Source organism: Pan troglodytes, chromosome 13 (assembly GCF_028858775.2).
Source record: "Pan troglodytes isolate AG18354 chromosome 13, NHGRI_mPanTro3-v2.0_pri, whole genome shotgun sequence".
Classification (NCBI taxonomy): Eukaryota; Metazoa; Chordata; class Mammalia; order Primates; family Hominidae; genus Pan; species Pan troglodytes.
In genome coordinates this window covers 27715303-27736219 of record NC_072411.2, presented here as the reverse complement: position 1 = coordinate 27736219, position 20917 = coordinate 27715303, and the positions used below count along the sequence as shown (strand labels likewise).

The following is a 20917-nucleotide window of genomic DNA, read 5'->3' as shown; positions in this document are numbered from 1 at the left end:
GGCTGTGCACCGGCGTCCTCAGGGCTCCTTCAGAGACGGCCGGTTATGGGGCAGAGCAGTGACCTCCCCGCCCTGGGTTCCCCAGACAGGGCTGGACCTAAAGGAAAGTCAGCTGCTGGGATTGGCCCAGGGCAGGGCTTGGGGCCTAGGGCCCCTGGTTCTAGGAAGTGAGTCCACTTGGCCTGAGCTGTCTGACACCTTGGCTTGGCCATGTGGACTGCTCCACGCCTTGTCCCCTGAGCTGCAGGACAGCTGGGTCCTCTTAGGACTGAGGACCTTGGGTCTCTCCCAATGGGCCCTCGGCTCAGCTATGGAGGTGCCTCTGGGGAGCCCGGCCCACAGCCCCAGGTCTCACATCCTTCATGGTGGAGGCCGGGTGGGAGGGCGCCCCTGTCAGTGTCCGGTGCCTGTCAAGAGTGTGTAGAGCCGGGAAGCCGCTGGCCTGGGCTGCGGGGCTGGAGTTCTTCCAGCACTGCCTGAGGGCCCCGGAGGGGAGGGCCCCAGAGGGGAGCACCCCGGCCACGTCCCTCTCCTTTTAAACCTGGGCAAAGTTCTCTCTGGCCCCCAAAGGGAAGCCCCAGGTACAAGATGGAGACCGCAGCCGAGCCAGTCCCTGCTCCTCAGAAGGCAGCTTGTGCCCTGGGCATGGGTGCTGCCCCAGGGCTCACCGGAGTCATTGTCCCCGCCTGTGCCGGGGGCTCTAAGGAAGCCCCTTCCTCCCATGCTAGTCTGGCCCAGCTTATGGGGAGGCTTGTCCCTGTGTGGCCAGGGCCACCGTGTCCCATCCCTGGGGCCATGCCTGTCACATGCCTATTCCTGGGCTCACTGGAAGGAGATCTTGGCGAGGGGCTGCTGGGAGGGGTCAGGGGCCTGCAGTTTTAACCCAAGTGCCCCGGGTGGTTCTGAAGCCCCCGAATGTTGAAGACCCCCACTTTGAAGCTTGGCCTGTTGGGCTTTGTGGCTGGCTCCACTCTTTCTCCATCCCTGGAGCTGACGGCTGGTGGTGTCGCCAGAGAGTGACCTGCCTGTCTGGGGTGGAGGAAAAGCCAGTGTGAAGTCTCTGCCTTTGGAACTTTCCCAGTCGGGAGCACTGAGGGTGGCTGTGGCATGGTGTTACTCTCGCCACCGGGGGGTAGCAAGATCAGCAGAACTCTTGGGGCAGGGAGCGGAGAGGAGGTTCGGGCATCGGTGGGGAGGGGCCCACCAGTCTGTGGATGGTGGCAGAAGAGAGCTGGGGCCTGGTGCTGGCCCTGCGGGGTGGCGGCCACGGGCGGACCTATGACTGGGAGTTTGAGGAGGGCACTGGGGTCGTCCTCCTGGTGTGGGCGGGAGCCTGTGCCGGGGCGCGTGGCTTTGGGCAGTGCTCCCGTGTGTGAGGTGGATGAGTTGGTGCCTGGGCTGTGTGCCAGCATGTGTGCGTGTATGTGCGCTTGCTCTGTGCATGCGTGGTGTGTGTATGTGTGTGTGTCCACGCGTGTGCCTGTGCCTGCAGTGTCTGCCTGGGGTGAGGGCTCCCAGCTTAACACTAACTGCTTCCTCCTCTGCTGCTGCCGCCAAGTTTGAGGCCCCGGGGCCTTTCTCGGAGCAGGCCAGTCTGCTGGACCTGGACTTTGACCCCCTCCCGCCCGTGACGAGCCCTGTGAAGGCACCCACGCCCTCTGGTCAGGTTGGTTGTGCCCACCACTGCCCATGGGCCCACCAGCTTCCAGGTGCCCAACCCTGGGCTCATGTTGCCTATTGGCCACGTGACCCCAGCTAGGCCTGGGTCACTGCCCTTCCCCTGGCACCTCAGCCTTCAGCCCTTATCACCTCCTGGTTGTAGGGCAGGAAGCAGCCCCTGATCAGCTGGGAGAACTCTCAGTAGGGGGTTGCTGAACACTTCCTGGCAACTTTGTGCTCATCGCTTGGGGCAGAAGCATCCTGGCTTGGGGTCTTGAAGCTCCCTGAGAGGTGTCGGGAGCTCGGCCACCTGCAAATCTTGGAGTCTACCTGGCTCCGAGCCACTCCTGTGCCTGCTGGGCTGGATGGCCTGGGGCGAGCGGGGGTAGGGTCCCTGGGGACTGCTTGCCGCCCTGTCTCTAACCTCTGTGCTAACTGTCCTTCTCGCCCTCACTGCTGCGCTCAGTCAATTCCATGGGACCTCTGGGAGGTAAGCTGCACGTCTGCTCTTTGTCCAGCCCCTGGGGGAGCCACTCTTCCGTATGTGTCCAGGCCCACATGCCTTGGCCTGCTCCTAGCCTGTTCACAGGTGCATGCACCCCACACCCCCCCCACACGCAGGACACACAGGCACGTGCTCACGCACAGGGAGCTGGTGAAGCCACCCCGCTTCCAGCCATTCTGCTGCTTCTCCCTCTGGCAGGCCCTTGGAAAAGGGGATCTTCGGTTTAGCTTGAGACAGGGGTCCCCTGAGATCTGGTCCTGTTTTACAGCCTGTGAGTGTTTGCCTCCAGACAGAAGTGGGCCGGTCACCCAGGATGGACGAGTGTCCTCAGGGTGTGGGGCAGGAGGGCCTCAGGGTAGAAGGTTCTTGCCTTCTCTGAGCTTTTTGGCAGTGGGGAGCTGTTTGGGAGGAAGGGGAGAGGGGAGGAATGGATGGTTTGAGAGAGTCAGGGAAGACAGGGTGTGGCTGAGTGCCTTCTGAGAGCAGGGCCTGCAGGCAGGTGCAAGGCCATCTCACACAGCACCGTGTCACTGTCACCTGATAGCTCAGGACACAGAGGCTCAGGGAAGGCTCAGTACTTGCCCAAGAACTGGTCATGGTAGAGCCAGAATTCCAACAGGGTCTCCTGGGCTCTGTCCCTGAGACCCCCTGATACAGGCAGAGATGCTGGGAGGGGCAGGCGGGTGTGCAGGCGCCCTTGGGGCATGCGCTGGCAGCCCAGGCTCCTGGGAGCTCTGGAGGCTCCACCGCAGGATTTCCCTCTGGAGGAAGCCAGAAAGAGCCAGCCTGGTGCGAGCTGGTAGGGCCATTTTGACAAGTGGATTTCGGTAGGTGCTGAGCTTGGGCAGCACAGTCACACCTGCCTGTCCCTTTGACAGTGGTAGGAGAGAGGATGTGGGAGGCGGGTGGCTGGCCGGGCTCCGCTGGTACCCACCCTGCCCCCACCAACCCCAGCCGCTGGTGACATTTTCTCTTGTCTTGTGATCCTGCCCATTGCCTTTCCACCCCGGCCTCCCCGCCCCCTCCCTGTTCTCTCCTCGTGGCCTGTTACCAGCCCACAGAGAGTCCAGCCGGCAGCCTGCCTTCCGGGGAGCCCAGCGCTGCCGAGGGCACCTTTGCTGTGTCCTGGCCCAGCCAGACGGCCGAGCCGGGGCCTGCCCAAGTAAGTGCCCACCTCCAGCCCCTGTCTGGCTTGTCCCCAGTCTCTAGGGGTGCAGCATGGAAGGAGAGCCCCGAGGAGGGGTTGCAGGAGGGACCAGGCCACCATGGATGTGAGGGTGAGGACAGGGTCCTGAGCTAGGCTGCCCCAGCACGGGCTTGTCACCAAGGCTGCCAGGGGTGAGTGAGCGCAGCTGGGCGCATCAGCCCCTCCTGCTCGCCCACCCCAGCCCAGCCTCCCAGCGCAGGAGGAGGAGCATTTAGAGCACCTACTGGTTTATGCCAGGCACTTTCCAGAATCTTCTCATTTAATCTTCATCATCACCTTGCCAGCCAGACACTTCCTCCTTTTACAGATGAGGAGATGGGGGCTAGGAGGGTTGAGTAACTTGGTTCCAGCACTCAGAAGTGGCCAAGTCTGAGTGTCGGCCCAGGTCAGCCCAGCTCTGGGGTTCCTGCAGGGCCTGCCGTGGTGCCCGTGCTGCGGTGCCCGTGCTGCGGTGCCCATTCTGTGCCACACCCTTCTTGGATTTGGGCTGCGCACAGGCTGCACCGCACCGCCTGCGCTGGGTTGTGCTCAGGCTGGGACAGATGTGTGTTGCTGTCCCCTGCCATGGACTATCTATAGGTGCAGCAAGATCCTGCCACCTGCCGGGTCAAGCAGGTTGGGCGGGCGGTGGCTGTGGCTGGGCGAGGTCTTGGTGCCGAGAGAGCAGGGCCTGTGAGGCGGGGTTGGGGGTGGCACTCTGGGGCTTGCACTGGGCTTCTTCACAGCATGTCACTCACATCCCTGGGCCTGCCAGCGCCTACTCTTCAGCTGCTTCCCCGGCCCAGGGCCCAGCTTGTCCAGCAGAGGCTCCCTGGATTCTTCGAGGCACTGGGCATCTCTAGACCCTGCTGCCAGCCAGGCGATGCCCCCGGCCCTGTCGCTTGGGTGCTGCCCTCCTGTGGCCTGTTTCCTGTGTCCTGGTTGTGTCCTGTCCTGTGTCTGACCCCAAGCCGGCATTTATGTTGCAGCCAGCAGAGGCCTCGGAGGTGGCGGGTGGGACCCAACCTGCGGCTGGAGCCCAGGAGCCAGGGGAGACGGCGGCAAGTGAAGCAGCCTCCGTAAGACAGCAGGGACAAAGCCCTGCCTTTTCCTCCCTGCCGCCCGCCTGCCTGTCCGGGGCTCCCCTGTGGCCCCTGCTGGTGCTGGTCCAGGCCTGGCTCCTGTTGAGGAAGCTGGAGGCGGGCCGGTCTGGCACCAGGCGCAGACACCTTTCTCCCCTCCCCGCCCCTCTTCTCCTCGGTGGCCCTGGCTGTCCCTGGACCACCTCCCTGCTCAGCTGACCCGTACCTCTGCCACCAGAGCTCTCTTCCTGCTGTCGTGGTGGAGACCTTCCCAGCAACTGTGAATGGCACCGTGGAGGGCGGCAGTGGGGCCGGGCGCTTGGACCTGCCCCCAGGTTTCATGTTCAAGGTGAGCCCACAGCCTCTGACTGCTGCAGTCCCTCGGTGCCCTGGTGGGCAGATGAGAACCCTGAGCCTCAGGAGACTCTGTGGTTTGCCCAAAGTTGTGCAGGCGCTACTAGGTCACTCCCAGCCAGCAAGGTGGCATCTGAGCCCCATACTGTCCTGCTGCTTTTGAGCACTCCTGGTCTCCATACTGCCACCTGCACCTCCCACATGCAAGGCCCGTGCTCTGTGCAGGGCTGGAGGTGGGACGGAAGGTCTGACTTGCCATCCGCATCCTCTGCAGGTACAGGCCCAGCACGACTACACGGCCACTGACACAGACGAGCTGCAGCTCAAGGCTGGTGATGTGGTGCTGGTGATCCCCTTCCAGAACCCTGAAGAGCAGGTGAGGGCTGGATGGGGCCGCCAGAGCGCAGGGGGACCACAGGCATCCTGGCTGTGGCTGGCACCGCCGTGGCGGAGACAGGCCAGCAGGGGGCAGCAGAGGCCTGCGAGCACCAGGGCTCCCGCGCCAACTGCTCCTCCCCGCCCTCCACGTTGGGCTTTTTCCTCTCTCCCTCTCCTCTCCCTTCCCTCGGCCCCTCTCCTGTTAGGCCTCTCTCTCTCCCTGTCCCCATACCCCCTTCTTCCTGTAGCCTCTGCTTTCTTCTCCCCACGTCCCCCTTTGCTCAGGCGCTCTCAGCTCTGCCTCTGTCTCTCCCCTTCTCCTCTCCTGGCGGCTGTGCCTGAGGCCTGCCTCCCTCCTGGGACAGGATGCTTGACCCCTCCTGCCCCGCCCACAAGCTGCCCACCCTGCAGCCAGCCGGAGCACTGGTTGGGCTCATGAAGCCCCGTGTGCCGTCCCTCGAGGCGGGCCCTGCCCTGTGCACGCAGGGCCATGGGCTTCCCAGCTGTGTCCCCGGCTGAGGCTCACCCACGATGCCTTCCAGACCCTTCTCCTCCTGCTGTGGCTCCATGTTAATCTCCTGGAAGTGAGGGCTCCTGTTGAGCCTGGGTGGGTGCTAAGTGTGTCCCTCCTAGGTCTGGGACCCTCCTGGATCTGGGTCAGTTGCCCCTCCCAGGGGGCCTTGGACTCTTGGCAGGAGCCTCCCCGCTGTGTAGAGCCAGCTTTGCTTGTCGGGGGTCGGTGGTGCCATGTGGGCATCTGGCTTCCTCCACGGCTCAGCCCCTGAGCACCTCGGGCTGTGCACAGAGGGCCTGGCTGGCTTCTTCCTGCTTCCAGAGAACATGTTTAGCCATCAACGCTTCTGTGTGAATAGGTTGTCAGAGCGGCTGGGGGTGACAGTGGGTCTGCCTGGGTCTTGGATGAGGCCGACCCTACTGGGAGTCCTGGGCTGGGATGTAGGGGTACCAGGTACTTACTGAGGTCCGGGGCAGGAGGCCCGAGTGATGAGGACCTTGTGGGCCTGGCACTGATTCGGCCCTTTCTCCTAAGCCCCCAGGTCTTCATGGACCTCCTAGTGGGCCAGCCCTGGCTGGGTAGGATTTCAAGCAGACTGCTACCCAGAGCCCACAGTGAGAATTGCCCTGGGGCTGCTGGAGGGGGCTCAGATAGGGCATGAGTAGGGTCTGTGACCAGGCTGACAATGACACAGAGGGAAATAACAAAGACCCAGGTAGGCCCCAGGCACAGCCCAGCTGCAGGGGCAGCCTCGGCCCAGCCACTGGCAGGAGTGGATGGCCATACGGCTCCCCGTGACCCACCTGGGGCCAGGGGCCTGTCAGCACTCCCAGAGAAGGCCCTGCGGGTGTCAGGATTGAAGCAAAGGGCAAGTCGAAGTTGGAGGGACTGGTGGGATGGCCCCAAGTCCCTCTAGAACTTGTAACTTGTTGTCACTCCCAAAACTTTCTGGGGTTGTTTGAGAAGCCTGGAATCCTGGAAGGGCTGATGTGCACATCATGCATGCAGTGGGACTCATCAAAACCAGCCACGAATGGTTAGATCCACCTGCGGACGACAGGCTGGCTCCTGTGGTGCCTGTGGGCAGGAGCCTCAGCCAGCAGCATCAGGGAGTGCTGCCTGGAGGAGGTGTTCTCAAGGTGGGCTTGGCAGGCTGAGGCACCAACAGCAGGAGGAGGGGCCGTCTTCCCAGCAGGTTGGAGTGGGATGCGTGCCCTGTGGGGTGGAGCCCCTTGCTCATCCCTGTGCGACCCGGTGCTCTGCCCCTCAGGATGAAGGCTGGCTCATGGGCGTGAAGGAGAGCGACTGGAACCAGCACAAGGAGCTGGAGAAGTGCCGCGGCGTCTTCCCCGAGAACTTCACTGAGAGGGTCCCATGACGGCGGGGCCCAGGCAGCCTCCGGGCGTGTGAAGAACACCTCCCGAAAAATGTGTGGTTCTTTTTTTTGTTTTGTTTTCGTTTTTAATCTTTTGAAGAGCAAAGGGAAATCAAGAGGAGACCCCCAGGCAGAGGGGCGTTCTCCCAAAGATTAGGTCGTTTTCCAAAGAGCCGCGTCCCGGCAAGTCCGGCGGAAATTCACCAGTGTTTCTGAAGCTGCTGTGTCCCCTAGTTGAGTTTCTGGCGCCCCTGCCTGTGCCCGCATGTGTGCCTGGCCGCAGGGCGGGGCTGGGGGCTGCCGAGCCACCATGCTTGCCTGAAGCTTCGGCCGCGCCACCCGGGCAAGGGTCCTCTTTTCCTGGCAGCTGCTGTGGGTGGGGCCCAGACACCAGCCTAGCCTGGCTCTGCCCCGCAGATGGTCTGTGTGCTGTTTGAAAATAAATCTTAGTGTTCAAAACAAAATGAAACCAAAAAAAAATGATAAAAACTCTCAGAAAACGTGTGTGTATTTGTTCTCCCTCTTCTTGTCCGTGAGTGCGGATGGAACTGTGTTATCTGTGGCTTTCTTACCGAGATGATCTGCCCCTGAAGGCCCGCTGCCCTGGGCTGGTGCACCACAGGGCTTCAGCCCCTGTCCCCTGGGGTTCTTAGGGGTGGTCAGCTGGAGGTCAGGGACTGGGGGCTTGGGTGAAGGGGCTTGACGAGCCATCTCTGTCCGAGAAATCTGCTGAGTGCTATCCTAAGTGACCTTTTTATTTTATTTTGTTTCATTGTTTTGAGACAGAGTCTTGCTCTTGTCGCCCAGGCTGGAGTGCAATGGCGAGACCTTGGCTCACTGCAACCTCCCGCTCCTGGGTTCCATCGATTATCCTGCCTCAGCCTCCTGAGTAGCTGGGATTACAGGCGTGAGCCACCACACCCGGCTAATTTTATGTTTTTAGTAGAGATGGAGTTTCACCATGTTGGCCAGGCTGGTCGCAAACTCCTGACCTCAGGTGATCCACCTGCCTCGGACTCCCAAAGTGTTGGGATTACAGGCATGAGCCACCACACTCAGTGACCTTATTTAATACGCAAGAGAACCTGTGGTTCAGGTACCAGGACTCCCTTTCACAGATGAGGAAGCTGAGGCCCACGGAGGTCCAGTTACCGGCAGGTGAGTGATGGCACTGGGCTGTGGGTCTGAGCACTTGACCCCAGACCAAGGGCAATGCTTGTGTCTGGTGGGGTCTGAAGGGCCTGGGTGGGGGGCAGGCATGCTGGCCTGGCTTGTCCCTCATCTCATGACCCCTGCTGACCCCGCTCTGGGCGCTTCAGTTCCATCGGCAGACTTGGACAGGTCTGAGCAGTGGCGACACACAACAGTGGAGCAGCAGCTTTCCAGGAGCTGCGGGGGCTGTGCCCATGGGCCCAGGGAGCAGCCTGCACTTCCAGGTGGAAGGAGCTCACGGCTCTCTTTAGTAATAGTTAAAGCTGGTGAGTGAGGTGACTGTCAGAGTCTGAGCTTTATTTTGGGGTAAAGCCCCTGGGCTTTGCTTTAGGTGGCAGGATTGTCATTGCTGTGGTCCTGCCTGGTCCTGTGGGGGGCAGATAGTGTTGGCTCTGCCATCCGTGGCTTCCAGGAGCAGTGGAAGTCATAGCAGTTGGGACAGAGCCTCTTTCTGGTTGCCCCTGCTTGGAGATCTCCCACCTTTCCTACCTTCCTTCACTCCCTCCTTCATCCCCTCCTCCTTGACAGCCTCATTTCCCCTGCCTAAGGTCCATAGTGCATTGTGGGTGGAGCCGGCTTGGAGCCCAGCCCACTTCTGAGCCTGGGTGCACGTGCCCTGGGCTCTGTGAGGTGTGAAGCCACAGTGCCATCATGGGAAGTCTTTGCTTTTATTTCAACCTGAAAATTCAAAACAAAACAAAACAAAAAAACAAAAAAACCCACCTCATCTAAAATACATTATCCAGGAGAAAGCATTTAGATTAGGTTTTATGACAATATAAGATTCCAAGATATGTTCCATGGCAGCTTTCAGCTTTACCCCCAGCCCTCGCCGCTGGGGTAAGGAGCGGCCCTGCTCTGTACCACAGGGTCAGGGCCTGCAGGGAGCTTCTTCCCAGAGGGAGCAGGGCCAGGATCGGGGCTGGGGAGCCTGCGGATCCAGAGGGAGGGAGGCCAGGTGTGAGGTTCCCATCCTGCTGGGGAGGGGCAGCGGCCCAAAGTCTGAACTGAGATGTGTGTCTGGGAGCCGGGGTGTCACTAGGTTCATGGCAGTGCAGGGGGCATTCAGAGCCAGGCAGCGTGAACAAACAGGCCAGTGAGCTGAAGGGCCGGGCAGAGCAGAGGGCCCAGGCCAGGACGGGATGGAGAAAATAGCAACAGGTGGGGTGAAGGTGGCCCATGGTGGGGGCCGGGAGAGGTGCGGGCTGCTCTCCATGCCTGGCACCTGGACGTGCAATGTCCCGGAGGGCTTGGCAGTCTGGCTTGATTTGGGCTGACGTGGCCACGGAGGCCCAGACCCTGGGCAGGGCTCCTGACTCTCAGAGCAGGCAGGCCAGGGCTGTGGGTTCTGGGACCCAACTGAGGCTGGGGGCTCTTGCAGACCCCACACCCTGGGAGGGCCAAGCATGAGCTTGGGAAGAGGCCCACCCTGGGCAGCCCTCTGTGTGGCTCCCCTCCAGCCTCCCGGAGCCAGCGTGTGGTGGGTGCGACAGTGGCGGTTTGGAGCCAGGACTGGAGAGAGTGAGGTCTAGGAAGGCCGCCTCTTGTGTGGGGGCTGTGGGGTGGGCTGCAGCACCCCAGGTGCCTGAGGGAGGGCCAGGCCCTGCATAGAGGCATTCTTATGGCTTCCTGGAAGGTGTGGGCCCCTTTTGAAACCCCATGAAAATCTTTAGAAAATCGGTTTACTTATTTATTACTCTGTGTTACAAACTCGTTTGCTGGCAGGAGCAGGATTTTGAGTCATGGGACTTGGCAGCTAAAATTATCACACACACACCCTGTCAGTGCAAATGGCCCCGAGGCCTCAGGCTCTGCACCAGCTCCACCGTCAGAGGCTCTCAGAACTGCCCGTTCCGGTGCAGGGAGCGACCCCCTGCTCCCCGCCCTCCTTCCAGCTCCCCAGTCTTCCACCGTGGCCCCAACACTGGCCCTGCTGCTGGCCCGGCCTCTCAGCCCTTGTCCTTGATTGGATATGATAATCATGTTGGTGTCGCTTCTCTCAGTTTTGCTGGCCTGAAGACCCTTGGCAATGCCTCTGGGGTTTTAAATGCCCATACTCCTGGCCTCAGTCACCCCAACACCAGGCTGCATGCGGGGACATCATGAGAGGTGGCCAAACACTGGGTCCCTCTGCTCAGCAGCTGTGGCTGGCGTGCTGGGTGCTGGGTGGCTGTGGCTCAGGTCCTCCGAGATGCTCTCGGCCTCCTTGGCCTCTGGGCAGCAGCTTCATCTTGGGGCTGAGTAGTTCCGAGTTTGATGCCAGCACACTTCCTTCCGAGAAGCACCCCGGAAAGTATTTGTGTGTGTGTGTGTGTGTGTGTGTCATTGAACCCTGAGCCAGTTGCTGTGGCCTGGGGTGGCACTTGCAGATTTGCTTAAGACAAATAGGATCTGGAGCTGGAGGTGGGCTGAACTGGGTGAGGGAGGCATGAACACCTGAATGAAAATCGGGGTGAGGCTTCTGAGGAGAAGGGGAGATAGGTTCTAGGAGCTCAGATCTGGGAATGTGCACTCCACGGTGGCTTCCAGAAAGGGCCCCGAGACTAGGGAGCTTGCCTAGATGGGAACTGCGAGGAGATGTGTGAATGTGTGTGTGTGAGTGAATATGAATGTAAATGTGTGTGGATGCGTGAGTGTGAATGTTAGTGACTGTAAGTGTACATGTGTGACTGTGTGTGAATGAGTGTGTGTGAATGTGTGAGTGTAAATGTGTGAGTGAATGGGTGAATGTGTATGAGTATAAATGTGTGAATATGTGTGTAAATGTGGGAGTGTGAATGTGTGTGAATGGGCAAACGTGAATGTGTGTGCGAATGTGTGTGCATACGTGAGTAAATGTATGTGTGTATGTGAGTGTGAAGGTGTGAGTGTGAATGTGTGAATGGTCAGAGAATGTGAGTGTGAATGTGCGTATGGTGTGAATGTGTGTGCGAGTGTGTGTGCATGAGAATAGGTGTGAATGTGTGTGTCGATGTGTGTGAATGTGTGTGAAGGTGTGGGTGTGAGTGTGAATGTGTGAGTGTGAATGTGTGAATGAGTGTGAAGGTGTGGGTGTGAGGGTGAAGGTGTTGGTGAGGGTGAATGTGTGTGAATGTGTGAGTGTGAAGGTGTGGGTGTGAGTGTGAATGTGTGTGAATGTGTGAGTGTGAAGGTGTGGGTGTGAGGGTGAATGTGTGTGAATGTGTGAGTGTGAAGGTGTGGGTGTGAGGGTGAAGGTGTTGGTGAGGGTGAATGTGTGTGAATATGTGAGTGTGAAGGTGTGGGTGTGAGTGTGAATGTGTGTGAATGTGTGTGTGAATGTGAATGTGTGAGTGTGCATGTGAATGTGTGAGTGTGAATGTGTGTGAATGTGTGAGTGTGCATGTGAATGTGTGTGTGAAGGTGTGTGAATGTGTGTGAAGATGTGGGTGTGAATGAATGTGTGAATGCATGTGTGAATGTGTGTGAATGTGAGTGTGAAGGTGTGGATGTGAGTATGAATGTGTGTGAATGTGTGAGTGTGAAAGTGTGGGTGTGAGTGTGAATGTGTGTGAATGTGTGAGTGTGAAGGTGTGGATGTGAGTGTGAATGTGTGAATGTGTGAGTGTGAAGGTGTGGGTGTGAGTGTGAATGTGTGTGAATGTGTGAGTGTGAATGTGTGTGAATGTGAGTGTGAAGGTGTGGATGTGAGTGTGAATGTGTGTGAATGTGTGAGTGTGAATGGTGAGAATGTGAATGCGTGTGTGCATGTGAATAGGTGTGAATGTGTGAGTGTGAATATGTGTGAAAGGGTGAGTGTAAATGTTAGTGTGAATGGGTCAGTGAGTGCGAGTGTGCGTCTGTGTGTAAATGTATGTGAATGGTTGTGTGTGAATGTGTGCACGAGTGTGCGTGTGAATGTGTGCACGTGTGAATGGCTGAGTGAATGGCCAGTGTGCATGGGAATGGGTGAGTGTGAATGGGCGAGTTCACGTGTGACGTTTCTGGGACCCTTGCTTGATTCACTTTATCCAGCCTATAGCGGGCCTAGGGCAGCGTGAGGGCGGAATGCAGCCGTGCAGGTTTGCTCCTTCGTGTTCCAGGGGAATGCTCACCCGACGGCCCCCGCTCCTGGTCTCAGAAGCTCCTCCGCTGGAGACAGGGTAGACGGCTGAGCCCCTTCTCGGCTGCGCTGTTTGGAGGCTTGTGCGCTGGGGATGTGCTGCATCTGTAGATCCAGTGTCCCAAATGGTGATTCTGTCACTCCTGTATCCATTCATTCACTGGCCATTCCCCAGGCAGGCACTGAACTACAGAGAAGATTAAAATGCATTCCTCAGTGGACTCAGGACTGCTAGACTAGAGAGGATGGAGGCGGCAGAGCTGAAAAGCTCCCCATTGGGTTCAACGCTCACGACTTGGGCGATGGGATCAACCATACCCCAAACCTCTGCATTACGTAATACACCCGGGTAACAAACTTGCACGTGTCCCCAATTCTAAAAGAAAAGCTGAAAAAGAGAAAATAAAATAATAAAATGTGGTTCCTACCCCTGATGCGTGCACAGCCTGGGGGAGGCAGAACAGCCGCGGCCACAGCGGTGCATCTGGGTGGTGCATTTGAGGTTCCAGGGACAGAAGTGGAGCCGCCACGTGGCTTCGCACAGGGTAGGTGCCCCAGTTGAGGGGCTGGCACCTGGGAGGCCACCTCGGGCAGGGGCAGCCAGTGGAACAGGCAAGCGGACCTCAGGTTGGTTGAGCTGGGGAGGCCTGGAGCTCAGGAGAGAGACGGGCCGGGAAGAGGCGAAGGTGCTGGGAGAGCTTGTAGAGGAGGCGGAAAGAGGACCGGAGTAGCTGGTGACCACCACATTTAAGAGGAAGGAAGCTGGCCAGGCGCGGTGGCTCATGCCTGTAATCCCAGCACTTTCCGAGGCTGAGGCGGGTGGATCACCTGAGGTCAGGAGTTCCAGACCAACCTGGCCAACGTGGTGAAATCCTGTCTCTACTTAGAAAAAAACAACCAAAAAAACCTCAAAAATTAGTCTGGCATGGTGATGCACGCCTGCAATCCCAGCTATTCAGGAGGCTGAGGCAGGAGTATTGCTTGAACCCAGGAGGCAGAGGTTTCAGTGAGCCGAGATCGAGCCACTGCACTCCAGCCTGGGTAACAGAGTGAGACTCCATCTCAAAAAAAAAAAAAAAAAAAAAAAAAAAAAAGGCGGAGGCAAGCCTGTAATCCTAGCACTTCGGGAGGCCGAGGTCGGGGGATCACCTGAGGTCAGGCGTTTGGACCAGACTGACCAACAAGGTGAAACCTTGTCTCTACTAAAAATACAAAAATTAGCTGGACCTGGTGGCAGGCGCCTGTAATCCCAGCTACTCAGGAGCCGAGAATCTCTTGAACCAGGGAGGCAGAGGTTTCAGTGAGCTGAGATTGCGCCACTGCACTCCAGCCTGGGCGACAGAGCGAGACTCTGTCTCAAAAATCAAAAAAAAAAAACAAAAAAAAAAAACAAAAAAAAAAACGAGGGAAGCAGGAGGTTTCACAGGCACTGCCTGCCAAGGAGCTATTCAGTGCCATCCTTAGGAAGAGCTCCCTCCTCAAGAAGCAGCTGTGGTGGATGGGGCTGAGAAGGCTGGGAAACTGAGGACAGTGGCCTTGCCCACCTGCTCTCAGGCCCTGGGGATCCACAGAGGGGCCGCTGTGGAACACAGGCCGGGAACACAGGCGGGCTGCTGCCACCGGTACTCCTCACCCTGATTATGCAGAAGAGCAAATCACTGAGGAAAGGCCCTTCTTAGCGCAATTAAAAAGGATAATTAACAACGGGTGAGAAAGCTGCCTTCCTGACAGCCTCCGATGACAGTGAGCATCGGCCGCTGGAGGGAGAAGGGCAAAGGCATGCTCCTCTTTTCCTAGACAGCCACGGCCAGTGCACAGGGGCAGAGAGCACCCTCCAGGCTTGTCACGAAGAGGCTTTGAATCCCAGGCTGGGCAGAGACTTAAAGGCCCCTGTCAATCAGCCTGGGGTGCTTATCTCATGTCCCTGCCCCGTGTGACCTGCAGGGGGTGGCTGGAGAGGGGGCACAACTCTTTCTTGAAGGAAAGGATAGGCTGGAGGTGGGCCGAGGTTGGCACACAGATGCCATTCAGAGCTAAGGCGACAGATTTTTGTCTCCCGGAAGCTGGTGCATCTCCACCTACTTGCAAGCTGCCGGGTCTAGAGGACATGCACTTTCCATGGATCAGAGTCACAGATGGCCTGGAAGCTCCTGGGAAGCCATCCTTCATTAGGAATTGAGGGCCCGAATCTGTGGCTCAGGGCAGTGTTCTCACCTCCAGGTATCCAGCTGCCCATCTTCCCCCATGCACGTGGGCACCTTGAACTTGAAGTGCTTCTAAGCTGACTTGTCCAGTGTGGGCCGTCCTTGGACTCATTCCACACCCTCCTCCTGGAGCAGATGTTGCTAGGTGCACACCCAATACTCATCCCCTCCGCCTGCCCAACTGAATTCTGGTTTTGTTCAGGGTACCAATGCAGTCCGCTAAAGTCAGTCATTTTCCCAGCCTTCCTCGCAGCTGTGGGTGGCCTTATGACATAGTCCTGGCCAATAAGACGGGAGAGGGCATCCCTTCGCAAAGAAAACATCAAAGCCTTGTTAAGAAAAAGGCCTTTGGGCCGGGTGCAGTGGGTCACACCTGTAATTCCAGCACTTTGGGAGGCCGAGGCAGGCAGATCACTTGAGGCCAGGAGTTCAAAACCAGCCTGGCCAACATGGTGAAACCCCATCTCCACTAAAAATACAAAAATTAGCCGGGCGTGGTGGTGTGCACCTGCAATCTCAGCTACTTGGGAGGCGGAGGCAGGAGAATTGCTTGAACCCAGGAGGCAGAGGTTGCAGTGAGCTGAGATCGCACCACTGCACTCCAGCCTAGAAGACAGAGCAAGACTCCGTCTCAACAACAACAACAACAACAAAAGAAAAAGGCCTTTGCCTCCTTCTGCCTGGAATGAGGGCGGGAGGTGCAGCAGCCATCTTATGACCCTGAGGCCACACTCAGGAGGATGAAGAGCCACTCACTGAGGATGGCAGAGCGAGAAGGTGGGATATGGCTTTGCAGAGAGTATGCAGTCCAACCCCATTTCTCTCCTGGCTTGTTTTTGTATGAAACAAATAAAGGCATCGCATCTGTGGGGGTTTTGTGGCTTGAAGCCTCCCTGATTGCTGCCATGTCCTGCCCGAGTCCTCAGATTTGGCCTCTTAGAGAGTTCTGCATAGGTTTCTCCCTCTGCACTGGCCCCTCCTAGTTCAGGCCTGGTCAGGCCTGCAGCCTCTGAGGTATCTTCCTCTAGGCCAGTCCCTGGAGGGCACCGTGGCTGCCGGGGTGGTTTTCCTGAACCTCCTTTCTGGCCTCATTGCCCTGTGTTTCAACCCTCCAATAGCCTCCATTTCTCATGCAAGCCCAGATCCCTTAACCAGCCCCTTCAAGCTCTGGCCCCTGAACAACTCTTCAGCCCCATCTTCCACCACCCCCCATCTGGAATGGCCTATCCTGGTAACCCAGATGAGCTGAGGGTCTGCTTCCCAGTGTCTGCCTTTCCTCTGCCATGCTGTGGTCCCGCATCTCTGAGGTGCCCTCCCCCTCCCAGCTGATTCCCCCTTCCTTCCAGGGTGCACAGGCCCAGCCCAAGGCGGGCCTGCCTCCTCCAGGTGCGCTGGTTTGTCCACCTGTCAGTTGCGGCACTGGTTGCACTACGTGTACCTGCAGTTGAGCTGCCCATTTTTCTGACCCCACCTGGACACTGCCTCCTGTGCAGCTCTGTGGCCCAGGCCAGGGTCCAGGCTCAGTGTGTGGATGACAGGGTCCAGGCTCAGAGTGTGGATGACATGCTCTGCTTCACTCTGCTGGGGCCCCTGCCATGTGGCCACTTGCTGCTCACTGCAGAAGCCACAGGGCACTGTCCACTAATAACTAGAGAAAATGAGTCATAATTCCCTCGCCCCAACCCAGCAATCTTTTTCATTTTTGCCTGTGTGAATTGAAGCTTTTAAAAACTCAAGGGCAGGCTCTGGCGTTTCTCCTGGCCACATTTCACCTGGTTAGAGTTGACCCGGCAGTTGGGCGTTGTTGGCTCTCTGCATGCTCTGAGTCGGCCATAGCAGCCTGTGTCCTAATGTGGTCCAAGCCTGTCATCCAGACTGAGCCCAGGTGGGTGGACAGATGGAGGAACAGGCAAACCCACTATGTAACCTCCAGTAGCCTACTTACAGACCACAAACCCAGCTTCCGCATCTTTTTTTTTTTTTGAGATGGAGTCTCGCTCTGTCGCCCAGGCTGGAGTGCAGTGGCACAATCTCAGCTCACTGCAACCTCTGCCTCCTGGGTTCCAGCGATTCTCCTGCCTTAGCCTCCCGAGTAGCTAGGATTACAGGCACATGCTACTATGCCCAGCTAATTTTTGTATTTTTAGTAGAGATGGGATCTCACCATGTTGGCCAGGCTGGTCTTGAACTCCTGACCTCAAGTAATCTGCCTGCCTCGGCCTCCCAAAGTGCTGGGATTATAGGCGTGAGCCACCACGCCTAGCCCAGCTTCCCCATCTTTAAGTGAGGAGGTTGGATGACACGATGCACTATAATAAAATCATTAAACTCCACCCACAGAGCCCGGGGCACACCACGATAGACTCTCGCCCTTCACTGTCTTAGATATTCTCTTTCAGAATGTTGATTTTTCCAACTTTTATCCCTTTTTTTTTTTTTTTAAATTTCAGATAGGGTCTTGCTCTGTCGCTTAGGCTGGAGTGCAGTGGTGTGATCGTAGCTCACTGCAGCCTCAACCTCCAGGGCTCATGTGATCTTCCCTACACAGCCTCCTAAGTAGCTGGACTACAGGTGCCCACCGCCACACCCAGCTAGTCTAATGTCTCCTTGATGTCCTGCAATCTGCTAATCTTTCTCTGTTTTGTTCACAAGAATTTTATGAGAGACCATGAGGTCCCACGGCAGGGATCTCACATTTTAAGATGTGTGTCCATAATTTTTTGAGCCAGCAGAAAGCATCCACACAAATGTGAGCATCTTTCGAGGTGGAGTGCCATGTGTGTGTCCTTATTCTAACAAAGGCTGTTGGCTGTGCAGCAAATTCTAGAATTTCCTCACTGGGATACACCTTCAGGCTAGTGGCAGTGTTGCTCAGATACATTCCATGCTAATGGGGTAAGATCTTCTGTCAGGGAATTTGGTGTTTGTGTAATAATAAGAAAATTTCTGTTCGAAAAGTGGCCTACAGGTTGAAGTTGGAATGGATTAGAATAGAAAGAAGCAAAACATTCCTCTGATGGAGTCACAAGGTCATTTGTTGGAAAAAAATGACCTTAGAGAGCATGATTGGTTCTGAAAGCTAATCCACCCTCCCCATGGGCTGGGTGGGAGAAACCAAAGAGGCGACTTGTTCTATCTGAAAAAGGAATGACAATTTTGCCCTGCCTGTGGGGGACAGATGAGGGAGGTGGGCGGAGGACCCCCCAAAAAGGGGTGGGGTAGGAAGAGCATGAGGAGGAGAGTGTGGAGGGAGAGAGGGGCCTGAGGAGATGGCCTTTCACCAGGCCTGAAGATGGGCCAAGCCTCGAGAAATCTCCTGGGCAGCAAACAGCAGGTGAGTCTGTAGGACACCCACAGCTCCTACTCAGTTGTAAGTTACTTCTAGTTCTGTGCTGGGCTGAACATCCCACCTTTAACCCTACACCCTGAGCGTGTCTGTGTTCCTTCGAAGGACTCCAGGAGTTGGCTGAGTTCCACACTAGGTCTGACCCAGAGCCAAGAGGAGAGTTGCTACAGGAGAGGAGAGGGGTTTGACCCAGCAAAGGGAGAAATGCAACCTTCCCCAGCCCTGCCTGGAAAAGGTCCTAGGAGGGAGAGGGGCAGGAATTGAAGTCCTCACAATAATATATAGGAAGGTACCTTGAGCAGTTTTATTTGAGAGCAAAGAAGAGGATGATCCCAGACGAAACAAGGGCGCAGGGCCAATGAAAAGGCAGATATTTGGGTTGCATCCAGGAGCTTGGAGGCAGATGTTGAGTTGTCAAGAGCTGGGCTCTCCAGCTGGAAGCGTCTAGCCTTTATGGTGAGACATTGCCTTGGGCTGCAGTTTTCCTTCCTATAAGATGGTGGCCATAATACTTAACTGACAAGGTTGTTGTGTGAAGTAAGAAGTATTACAGGACAATTTTCAAAAAAGGTAAAGTCATTCGGCAGGGCGCAGTGTCTCACACCTATAATCCCAGCACTCTGGGAGGCTGAGGTGGCTGGATCACTTGAGGCCAGGAGTTTGAGACCAGCCTGGCCTACATGACAAAACCCCATCTTTACTAAAAATACAAAAATTAGCTAGGCGTAGTGGTGTGCATCTGTAGTCCTAGCTACTTGGGAGGCTGAGGCACAAGAATCACTGGAACCCAGGAGGCAGAGGTGGCAGTGAGCCAAGATTTTGCCACTGTACCCCAGCCTGGGTGACAGAGTGAGACTGTGTCTCAAAAAAAAATTATACATATACATATATGTATATATACGCACACATCTCATACAAAGAGAAAAGCTACACATTTCATTTAACTAATTAACAAGGAAGCAGTAAGATGTTACAGGCAGTTTAAATGAGAACTGGATTTACAGAGGTTTATATTCTGTACTGGACAAGATGCATGTGTGTTGCTTTGGCCCAGAATTATGTGCATAGCTAGGAACAGGAAACTTCTGCATCTTCAGCAGCCCCACACAAGCTGATGCTGTCTCTGCAGAACTGCAGAACAACCCTGCCCAGAGAATTGAAGGCATGTGTCCCCACGGAATCCGACAATCCCTGAGGGTCCCTAGCCAGTGCCCAGAATCCATCAAAGGCACACTGAGTTTTTTGCCCATGTAAAGCCTATAACAACTGAACAATCTTTGTCTCCCTGCCCCAGGATCACAACAGTCTCCAAAAGTGATTCTCGATCACAAGACAATGGGTCTCAGTTTGGCCTATTTACACAGGAGCAGTGAGAATGTTCTAGACTTTCCAGACCTCCTTGGGTTAGCTTTCTTATTTTTTTTAGATAGAGTCTCACTCTGTTGCCCAGGCTGGAGTGTAGTGGGATGATCTCAGCTCACTGCAACCTCTGCCTCCCGGGTTCAAGTGATTCTCCTGCTTCAGCCACTTGAGTAGGTAGAATTACAGGCGTGCGCCACCATGCCCAGCCCATTTTTGTATTTTTAATAGAGATGGGGTTTCACCATTTTGGCCAGGCTGGTCTTGAACTCCTGACTTCAAGTGATCTGCCCACCTTGGCCTCCCAAAGTGTTGGGATTGCAGGCATGAGCCACCGCACCTGGCCCGAAGCTTTCAAATCTAGAGTGCTGTGCAGCATTAAGCAACTGCCATGGCCCTGGAATTCGCTCCTGTCTGCATAGAAAATCTTAGCTGGGATTTATAAAAGCCTCTTTTATCTGCTAGGAAACCGAGTTCAAGGAACTGTCACCACCAGCTCTCACCTATGTATCTGTAACTTTGGATGGCTTCCTCGCTTCTCAAAGTTCCCTACCACCTGTGAGGCTAGGACTCAAGGGCCCAGCATGTTCTCCTGCAGTAGCTTTGTGGCATCAATTCTGTATAAAAGTGGCTTATCCCACCTGATTAAATGAGACTCACCTCCAAGTATGACAACCCCACAATAACCCTTATTGCTTAATGCTGTTTTATCCCAGCAAAAGAAGAAAAGTTCTCCATTGAATTTATGAAAATAACTATATTTCCATGAAAACTTAAGACTAAGTCATTTTCTGAATTCTGGAGGGTTAGTGAAGATAAGAAACTATTTTAAAAATGTTTCTTTTCAATTGACAAAAGCAAAGTCTATTAAATTGTAGGTTAAAAAGGAAGAGAAGGAGCTTCCTCACAGATCTAGAAATGAAAGAACATCAAAGCAACATCAGCAATATTCCAAAAAATAACCACGACAAAATTGCCTCATTCAATCCTAAGTAATAATTCCTGTTCTCTGGATCCAGTCAAGAGAGAACTTTTAGGGAGCCTCTGCTCTGAGCTTAGAGGCCTAGAAGTCATGACTCCATCTGATGGATGATCTGAAGGTGGCCTAAGTGAGGTCCGCTCAGGAGCGTGTCCCCGCGAGGTGATTCACTGTAGCATCCTCAGTTTAGAGCCCCTGCACGTCCTCTTGAGCCTCCGAGGCTGCCCCTTGTGGAAGGCACAGCCGCTCGCCAGTGGCTTACAGCAGAGTCCCAGGTGCACATCAGAGTAAATACAAAACTACTGGTAGTTGACTGTTGGTTAATTTATTACAGCAACCAATAAAACAAAACCGCAGGAAAGTAAGATTCTCTACTGGGAAATAACTATTTCATAAGCATTTTGATCAGTGTCTCACTAAAGGTAAAGCATACAATGGACGGTGACGAGGGCACTGGCAAAGCTTCAGGGCCTTCCTACAAAGTGTGCAGTGTCTGAAATATTTATACTAATGACAGCTTACTGATACAAACTTAACCTAGGGAGGCTGAGCATCTCTTCAGATGCTGATTAAAGAATAACAAACATAATTACTTCTGGCCTCTCTTGCTCTTGCTTCATAGGGTGAAAGTACAAATCTTTGTGAATTTCCAGGGGCCCTCTGGGAAGTTTCAAAAATGTTTT

At 55.7% G+C, this 20917-nt stretch overlaps 1 protein-coding gene across 49 annotated transcripts in view; it reads left to right on the top strand.

The window, feature by feature from the left end:
* Positions 1-7553, top strand: part of BIN1 (bridging integrator 1) — a 59713-nt gene extending 52160 nt beyond the window's left edge. For 15 of the 49 annotated variants that reach the window (XM_003309227.7, XM_001136876.8, XM_001136476.8 and 12 more), the window contains 4 exons: positions 4340-4429; positions 4671-4781; positions 5061-5162; positions 6949-7553. In XM_003309227.7, the coding sequence (XP_003309275.1) occupies positions 4340-4429; positions 4671-4781; positions 5061-5162; positions 6949-7056 (411 nt within the window). In that variant the 3' untranslated portion in view covers positions 7057-7553. Of the gene's footprint in view, positions 1-1558; positions 1667-2125; positions 2150-3218; positions 3327-4339; positions 4430-4670; positions 4782-5060; positions 5163-6948 lie in introns of all 49 variants that reach the window. The other 34 variants (XM_001136131.8, XM_063790402.1, XM_063790399.1 and 31 more) reach the window with 7 other exon arrangements.
* The last annotated feature ends 13364 nt before the right edge of the window (positions 7554-20917 follow it).